At 37.1% G+C, this 9,535-nt stretch overlaps 1 protein-coding gene across 4 annotated transcripts; it reads left to right on the top strand.

The window, feature by feature from the left end:
* Nucleotides 1-953: 953 nt before the first annotated feature.
* Nucleotides 954-8,977, top strand: LOC128238574 (beta-1,4-N-acetylgalactosaminyltransferase bre-4-like). 4 transcript variants are annotated; one of them, XM_052954630.1, is made up of 7 exons: nucleotides 954-995; nucleotides 1,697-2,003; nucleotides 2,703-2,935; nucleotides 3,338-3,525; nucleotides 4,726-4,848; nucleotides 5,121-5,216; nucleotides 6,672-8,977. In XM_052954630.1, the coding sequence occupies exons 1-7, from the start codon at nucleotides 981-983 to the stop codon at nucleotides 7,438-7,440; spliced, it is 1,731 nt and encodes a 576-aa protein (XP_052810590.1). In that variant the 5' UTR covers nucleotides 954-980; the 3' UTR covers nucleotides 7,441-8,977. The 4 variants fall into 4 exon arrangements, with proteins under 4 accessions (XP_052810590.1, XP_052810592.1, XP_052810591.1 ...); XM_052954632.1 differs by lacking the exon at nucleotides 954-995 and adding an exon at nucleotides 1,125-1,257; XM_052954631.1 differs by lacking the exon at nucleotides 954-995 and adding an exon at nucleotides 1,143-1,427.
* Nucleotides 8,978-9,535: the final 558 nt, after the last annotated feature.

Genomic DNA, 9,535 nt, shown 5'->3' on the forward strand with positions numbered 1-9,535 from the left:
GTTCCACATCATGATGATGCTCGAGTAACAAATATTCACAGTTTACTTTGAGTAAACTATAGACATATATCACGTGTGTTTCTTAACGCTAGTCCCATGAAAGCAACTCCATATAATTGAGTCAAAGCTATAATCTATAGAAACTATTTCTTCAAAAATGGTATAATTGTTTGTATCATAAATTATTTTTCCACCACCAGAATCGCTTGGAATATTTCAGGAAAGACCCGGACTCCTTAACCACACAAGTACGTGGACAGCGGCTAACCGACCGACCGACCGACCGACCGCGTGATGACGGCGGGCTGCACCATCATCCAAGATGATAAACTAGGCGGACGATGTTTAAATTCAGATTATAAAACGTTGTAACAGAAAGATCAAGACTGTTGTCATTTATGTTTTGTCTTTTTCCCTTTGGAAGAAGAACATTGTCAAATGCGCAGTAAGCCTTAGGTCAGATTAAATTTTCAAAATGTTAATAATCATAAGTACTTGGCTGTCAAGCCATAACATGAAACAAGAACGTGTGATTTTTTTAATATCTTACTTAAATAGATTCATACAAAGCCCAGACGTTCAAGTCGTGAGTCACTTTTCGGCACGGACCGCGCATGGTCACTGTGTATATATTATAAATAATTTATTGCAATTGTAAAGAGTTTAAGTTTGCTGTTGTGAAGGGAAAATAAAACAATGTCACCGATACAAAGCGAGATTGACGTGCCTTGTCAACGTTTTAATACAGTCGTGAACGCGTTACGGTTGAAAACATGAGGCCCAAGAAATCAAGTTGTTGTTCGCATTATATAAATGATCTTAAGTAAATAATTTCGGAGTGTATGGTAGGAAAAACTTTGTTTATTAAAGGCATTTCAACTTGAAGATAGTTCATGAGTCACGTAATATAATACACACATTTAATAATACGGGTGATCGTGACATGAAAATGACAGTATTGCAACTATATTTGCGTTTTAATGCTTCTGCTTTTGGTAAGTGCATCGATAAATATCATCACGGTATCTCAGATTTAAAAGATATGGAATAATAATCGGCAAATAATTGATTGATCATCAGATCGCGCAAACATTTGGATAGAAGCTGACAAGCCCCGATGTAAGCTCTGATAAGCCTTTAATGCAAAAACAGATACATCAGCAGCGTCAGCATGTTATCCAGCAGAGTGTGGAGCGGGCCTCACCTGTGTAGCAACATGAACAAAATTACTCTAGCGATTGTCAGTGTTATTTTTAGGTGAATATATTTTTACACACTGTGGGTGCAAAGGAAGTTGATAAGAGGATTGTTTACAATTTTTATTCCATTGTTTAGATGTTCAGAAGTCGTTGAAATGTAGAGGAATACTGTGTAATATAGACGTTTATTCCTGAGTGATTCTGGGTAATCAAGTTGCGAGTTAACAGGTACTGTGCGTAGTTGGCTGAAACTGGTTTGTGGAAATATTTGTGAACATCTTACTTTGTGGACCCTTTACATTTACAAAATCAAGATCAAATCGATCTGGCTGAAAGTAAAATAATCATTCTGAATAGTGAATATAACTTCTTTTATCATCAGTAAACGTTCGAACTATTTAACTTGATCGAGATTCATTATCATCCATGTTTCATCGCTGGTCTTATGCACATAACATATCCAAAAACCTCCTGAGAATTCAATGTATTTCTTGCAGATATTAACGTTTGCACCACTTAGTTACTGGGAAATGCAGACTGGGAAACGAAAGTCGGGTATCATCGTCACTAAGGTGGTTGTCGTGGTGATATTGTTGCTAATCACGTGTCAGTACCTAGCGAACGCGCTGCTGTACAGGCACCCTCAGTTTCAACTGTTGGTGTTGAAGGTGTTCAGTGCTTCTCTGGTTGTGAGCCATGATCGGGAAGGCAGTAACAGCAGCATGGCCCTTGTCCGGCAGATGACCGGAAACAGTACCGGTAACGCCACGATGGAGCTTTGTCCAGTAATTCCACCAACGTTGAGTAAGTCAGTTACCTTTGTACCGTTTACCAGAATGTTTTGATCTCATTTCAAACAGTTTTCTGGTGTATTATAGTAGAGCAAACCCACACCTAAGACAAAGACTGAAACAATACAGGCCCCATGAGCTTTCTGATTATAATGTTTGCGGGTATCAATGTTAAATGACGTTCCGAATAAATTGACCTCTTTCAGCAATTCAAATGAAATTGCAAACAGTGATAATAACTATGAGCTTTCATATGATTCAATTTAAAGCTGCACTCTCACAGATTGAACGGTTTACAACATTTTTTATTTTTTGTCTTGGAACGAGGCAATTTTTGCGAAAATCCATGAAGACCAATTTTATAAGACTGCTAACAAAAAATAAGATCGCAGATTTTTATATTTAAGTTTAAATATTGATGTGTAATGCATTTTCCTTAAACCGTTAGGATCGAACGGTTTAAACCATAAAACATTAATTTTCGAATGGAAATATGAAAATCTACGGTCTGATTTTTTGTCAGCAGTCTTATATCATTGGTTTGCAGATATTTACGCAAAAAATTGCTCTTACCAAGACAAAAAATATTAAAGTTGAAAAAATGGTATATCTGTGAGAGTGCAGCTTTAAGCGGGATATTCGTACTGTATATAAACTTTAACAACTTCTGGATCATCTAAAGTATGGCAAAAGGTTATGATCGTATTTCCAGAGGGTCACGTTGAGGTAAAAAAGCAGATTCCCTCATGGACATCCTTAAAGCGTCGACTAACGTCTCTTAGTCCCGGGGGGAAGTCGCGACCCACGGGATGCACGGCGAGGACCCGCGTCGCCATAGTGATTCCGTACAGGGACCGGGAGATCCATTTGAAGATATTTCTCAATAACATTCACCCTTTCCTTCAGCGACAACAGCTCGACTATGGGATATACATCGTGGAAATGGTAAGTTGTTAATGGTATCGGTGTCAATTTGTAGTCATATACGTTTTTTATTAAAATAGGACGTTTTGGATTGTGCGGTTTTGGGGGAAATGTATTTGATGAAAATGCGCATTGGATAATTGTGGTGGAAATGGTAAGTTGTTTTCGGCGACATTGCTTGATTGAAAGCGGGATTAAGGAGTGTACAAAGCTACGATTTGACTATATTATGATACTGATTTCAATTTGAACTCTAGCGTGAACGATTTACTAACAAATCCCAAAAACTATGTTTTTAGAATCCATCGGACCTGGGCATGAAGCGAAACAATAGCCTATAGATACTTCCAAAGCCGGTTCTCTTCGAGTTATTAACTTAAAACACGTGACAATGCTAAATGTATTACTTGTTTTTTTATATAGGCCGCGAACACCACTTTTAACCGTGCGTTGTTAATGAATATTGGGTACATGGAGGCGCTGAGGGAGTACGACTACGACTGCTTCATCTTCCACGACGTGGATCTGATTCCCGAGGACGACCGCAACCTATACACGTGTCAACATAGTCCGCGCCACATGTCAGTAGCCATTGACACCTTCGACTACAAGTGAGTTCTTTAAATACGTGACCATTGACAACCTCTTTATTGTTATAATACAAGAAAGTACTAGATACATTATTTGTACAGTACACACACGTGTGTCAATTTAAAGTATCTGTTACATCTACCGTTGTAATGCAGTCCATAGGCACTTTCTACTACATGTGAAGTCACGTGTAAACCAATTTCCCGCCATATGTCAATGACAATAGAGACCTTTAACTTCAAGTTTGCGCAACTTATACACGTGTCAGAACAGAGTCTTCGCCCTCTGTATGTATTTGGCGACAGATACCTCCAACTCCAAGTTTGCGCAACTTACTCACGTGTCTGAACAGAGTCCTCCCCTTCCTCTATGTCTTTGGTGATATAGAACTTACATGTACACTTAATCAGAATTTGTTCTATTATCATATGGATCTATCTAAATCGTTTCCATTATGTTCTGTAATGGACTTATCAAAGTGAAAATGAAAAATTGACATTCAAATATTGATAGCCGTCGCATACTCTCTATCAGGGGTAATCGAGTATTGGGAAGGCCTGACCGATTTGCCTTTTGCATTGTTTATATTCTTGGTGTATATAATGAAACTGTTGAAACTGAGAGGCAATAAAATATACATCAATCGGTAAGAACTCATTGAATAATGTGGTGGCATATATCAGCTACAAGATGACACATATTCTACGAAATATTTCGAAAATAATGAAAGATTTCACATTATTTATGAGTCAACAAAGAGTAAAAAAATAATATTTTATGAAGTATGATAAATAAAACTGTCATCTTTCGACAACCCACTGACATACCAGTTATGTTCATAATAATATGCGCGAAAACAAGAAGCTGTGTGTTGTCCGATATACACCACCAATTACAGTTTAATGGACATGTCAGTTGTCGCAATATAGCATATGTTTGATTGGTTACTGTCAAAATGACCCATCGAACTTGGGCCATAATGATCATGGTCGTGAAATGAATAAACATTGTGACATGTGTTAAAAGTAACATGTATAGGTTTTGATAGTCATTCCTATATGAAATAGAGATTCCCTGAGGTTTATTTACCTACGTATGTGTTAAAATAAATGACAACTGTAGGCTGTATTTCAGATTATTCTACTCCAAATACCATGTTCACAGTGCATGTATGTATGCATCATGGTTTTTTTATCTAAGTTTGGTTTCATTTGTACAAGGTTGCCGTACCCGCAGCTATTCGGCGGTGTGACGGCGCTCTCACGGGAGCACTTCCGGCTTGTGAACGGCTTCTCCAACCTGTACTTCGGTTGGGGCGGCGAGGATGACGACATGTACAGAAGGTACGGACTTTATGATCAATCCACATCTATATGTTCAATAACAGTTTACATGTAATGTCTATTTTTGATGGAGGAAAATGTGCTTGAGCATTGAATATAATGTCGTGCGACGCTTGGATCCTTTAAACTTTATATCAGCGTTGCATGTGTAATTACTGAAAATAAGTAATGTGGACAAAATGAGTTGGCCACTTTTTTATTGTCAATGCTTCACACTCATTTTTGTATATACACTTTTATAAAATGATATTTACTTTCGGTGATATTTCCAGGGTTCTACTTGCGGGTCTCACGGTCACTCGGTACACGCCCTCCGTCGCCCGCTACAAGATGCTCGTGCACGCCAAAGACAAGGAAAACGACGACAGGCAAGTTCCTAAACATGTTCTTTTTCGTATTTCGGACAAAACTAGCACGGAAGACAGTCAGTAAATACTTTTCGCACCACTAAATTAATAGGGAGTCTCAACTTTTGCGTTCCGATGTTCAGAATGCATTGGCAAAAATGTAAAACTTGAATAAATCATTTGGGCCAAAATAGGGCTCTTGTGTTCAGTAATACAGGAAACAAGAGGTGGGCATATTAAATTCGCAACGTCCGTTTTTCCGTCCATTTTGTTTGTGTCCGGGCTGTTATTTTGTCATGCATTTTACAGCACTATTTTTTTCTCACCTTTTATTTGTATTTGAAAACCATGGAAACCATTGTAGTGTGCTCCCTTCCCGATGGTTAGAATACCTGGTGACAAAACAGTTCAGCTTTAGTAAATACTTTTATGATTTATGATGTTTTATTCCCCCGAATGTGGGCATATTAAATTTGCATTTGTGTCCGGGCTGTTACTGCATGGTGTGATTATGACAGCCTTGCACAAAGATCACAAAGGATACTTTTCGTGTGTAAGCCCCACGACTTTACCACAAAGGTCAAGGTAAACCTTAAGAGGCTAATCATGGTATGTCTATATATGCACATAGGTGGTCGTGTCCAGGCTGTAAATTTACCACGCAAAGGGGATTTTGGGAAACATGGCACATATGTTCGGAACACAAAAGCAATGTGTCACGATCTTGAAGGCCAAGGTCACACTAACAGTATTCATAATGAAATGCGTCATATATGCATTTACAGTATAGGTGGTCGTGTCCAGGCTGATTTTTTGTCATCCTTGGGGAATTTAGAAATAAAGTGGCACACATGCATGTTTAGCAATCAGGCAAAGTGTCACGTGAACGACCCACTTCTTCCTGGAGGATCAAGGTCACAAAGTAAATCCTTATGCAATATTGAATATATGCACATAGAGTATAGGTGGTCGTGTCCGGGCTGTTACTTGGTGTTGTCGTAGGTCCTTATCTCTGTTGTGTCGCGTGAAATCCCTGGCCCCATGTATGTCATTGCTCCCATACATTTAATCAACAATCAATGGGCCCTGCATATATATATATATATATTATATATTATATGATTTATTTTTGCTTCTCCCGAATGAAGGCATACCAGTATTCCATTTTTCCGTCTAGCACTTCAAGGGCATTCGCCACTTACAGTGACAGCTCTTATTTAGAGTATGGTATATATTTAAATGAAATAAATTTCCTTAGAACGATGAAATAAATAATATGATGCTGGAAAATACATTTTTTATGGGTCGATGTTGAATTAATTTATGACAAAATATACATCCTCATTGTTAACAGGCAATTCATTCATTTATATGATGTTCGTATTCCTTCAATAAATCACCGTATCATGGCATGTACATGTTTTATTATACTAGATTACGACATTATTAATCCATGTGTCCTTTTCATTTATGTAGGTTTAACATCTTGAAGTCAGTGAGGGCTCGGCGACTTGTCGACGGTTTGAGCAGCCTTAAGTATAGGGTCCTGGAACGGGAGTTACGGCCCCTCTACACGTGGATCCTGGCCAGCGTGAATGCCACAGAGATAATAAATGACGAATCAATACACAAGCTCGTCCAACCGCCGAAGAAGCTGCCGCGGCACAACCCGGCAAGCAAACAGGGTCAAAACATACGCAAACAGCAGAAATCTGGACCAGTGAAAAGGAAAGCTCAACAAAAGCCTAAAGTTGTTAAGAAACCAGTAGTGATAAAACAAAATAATGTTCAAAAGGAACCAACAAATAAGTTAGCAAAAAAGCTAATGGATGCTGCAAAGAGAAAACTCTTGCAGAGAAAATTGAATCCTTCTGTAATAAGCTGGGTTCCAAATGAGTTTAAAGGGCAATTACCAACTAACTTAAGTAAAGTAGAACCTTTACCAATTATCAAGAAAGTAAAAGTTCCGGCTAAAAAGAGCGAAAGCACTAACGATAAAAAGTCTTCAAATAAAATACAACCTGAAATAAAACCAGTCCGGGTAGAAGAAAAGACAATGAATCATAGTGAAAATTTTACGGAGAGACCAACTCCTTCAAAACATACTGAAAGAGTGAACACTAGCAATGCTTTACATGCTGCTCAAATTAAAGTTGCAAGATCGAGTGGAGAGATAATGAAGAGCCTTCTTGAACAACGTCTAGAATTGTACAGACAGCTTCATTCTAGTCATAATGTAAGGTAGTGGGCATGGTGTGAGCACATTACAGGAAATAACAAGCAGTGTTAATGTGACTTTCACAAGCCTATTGTGATATGTGGATTTGGTTAGAGTTATTAAGATGTGATAGCACTTCTTTAAGGTCACATGTACAAGTTAGCAAGAATAAAACACTGGGTGATAGTGCTATAGGTGTTCAGCTCTCACCTGGTGTGGGTTTGATCACCTCCCGGGTGAGAGGGGTCTTGGCGCCAGAGGTAATGTGTTCGATCCACGCCAGGGTGAGAGTGGGCTCGATGACAGCCGCTCACCAACGTGGTTGTAGATTGGATACCTACTAGGGGAGTTTTCTTACAGCCTCTCAGAAGAGACACCAGTACTGGTTTCTACCAAGCAAAGGGATATTGATTTATATTAGCTTTCAGCTTCTTCACAATCAAGCTTTAATAAACTGGTAAAATGAGATTCAGAGTTGAATATTGGACGTTAAACGGTCAAGGCCGTCTTCAGTGAGGCACAGTGTTTGATGCTAAATGGTGGATTTACTAGTTGGTATCCATTCTGAAAGGTGTATGTACTGATCCTTGTGATTGGAAAGAAGCTAATTGACAATGCCAAAGGAGTTTGATGCTCAAAGTTTAATATGTTCAACAATTCTTAGTTGGTAACAGAAAATGTGAACAAGATTTTTAAGTAGGATATTTCAGTAAAATGTGTTCAGGACTTCTGGGTGAAGTAAATTGTGTTTAGGTTTTTAGTTGGTTTATAGATGACATGTGTAAAGTTGTTTTAAGTTCGTAAAGTAAAATGTGTTCCAAGTTAAGTACTGTACAAACGTTGCTAACACGAAAATAGTAGTATTTAAAAAAAATGTTGTTTAAAAAGAAATGAGTCATGGACATATGGTAACGAAACGGTCGACGCTGTAGGTAATTTTATTTTGGAGTTTCACTAAATTATACTGGTAATTTTAAAATTAACACACAGGTTTCGAACGGAAAGGGATTTAAAGCTACGAATACATTGTTAAGTAAACTTTTAACAATATGATACCATGCCAAAGGTAGAATAACAGTTATTTGATGCTTTTGATTCTCCCATTGTTTAGTATGGTTGTGAATTATGGGGCTTGTGTAAATGCAAACAGTAAGAAAATATCGATCATAAACTTTGCCAAACTTTACTTCGTATTAGACAATCCGCTAGCAATGTTGCCAAATACGGCAAAACCTCTGTATATAAATATAAATATATACGTTAGAGTAATTAAGTTTTGGTTGAAGTTCTATCAAACATATATTATTAATGTAAGACTACCTATGTAGAGTTGGAAATAATAAACCAAACTGATTTGCCAATATTCAGCAAATACTAGCAAGGTATTGAATTTTAGAACTTTACAAAAATTGTTGCAACTGAAGATGCTTATGTTTTTATTCCATTGTGTAAACAAAGAGTATTTTTTATATACATCATCATCATCATCGTCGTCGTCATCGTCGTCTTAATCATTGAAATGTTATTAATTATCTAGAAAATATGAGAATAAAATAGAACTTTCTTTTTTGTTTAGTTGTATTTGAACATGTTGTCACCAAAATGCTTATTCTTACTCCCTTTATCACAACTTCTGATAATATATGAAGCATCATATATGACTTAATATGTTTACAGATTTTTGTGGAATTTGATTAATTTATTACTTAACTGTAACCAGTGTTTAGTAATTAAGACACCTTAGGTAAAACAATAATATTTTCAAAGCATTTGTTAAACATCAGCGTATCCCCCCCCTACCCCCAAGTGTAAGCAAAACAAGACGACACAGTCAGTTGTCAAAACTTCAAGAATAACAACTTGATGTTTTATTATGTAAGCATTCATAACAATCCAATTTAAAATAAATTAAGCTAACAATAATAACAACATACGTGTAAATGTAGCTTTGTGAATTTTTTTTAGAAATCTTACAGCAAAAGCTTAAGAAATTGCACATTGAAATGAAAGTGCCAATTATATCACTTTTCTAGTGAAAATGCACAAATACTGTTCATTCAACGACACAGTCAGTTGTCAAAACTTCAAGAATAACAACTTGATGTTTTATTATGTAAGCATT

Source organism: Mya arenaria, chromosome 6, assembly GCF_026914265.1.
Source record: "Mya arenaria isolate MELC-2E11 chromosome 6, ASM2691426v1".
Classification (NCBI taxonomy): domain Eukaryota; kingdom Metazoa; phylum Mollusca; class Bivalvia; order Myida; family Myidae; genus Mya; species Mya arenaria.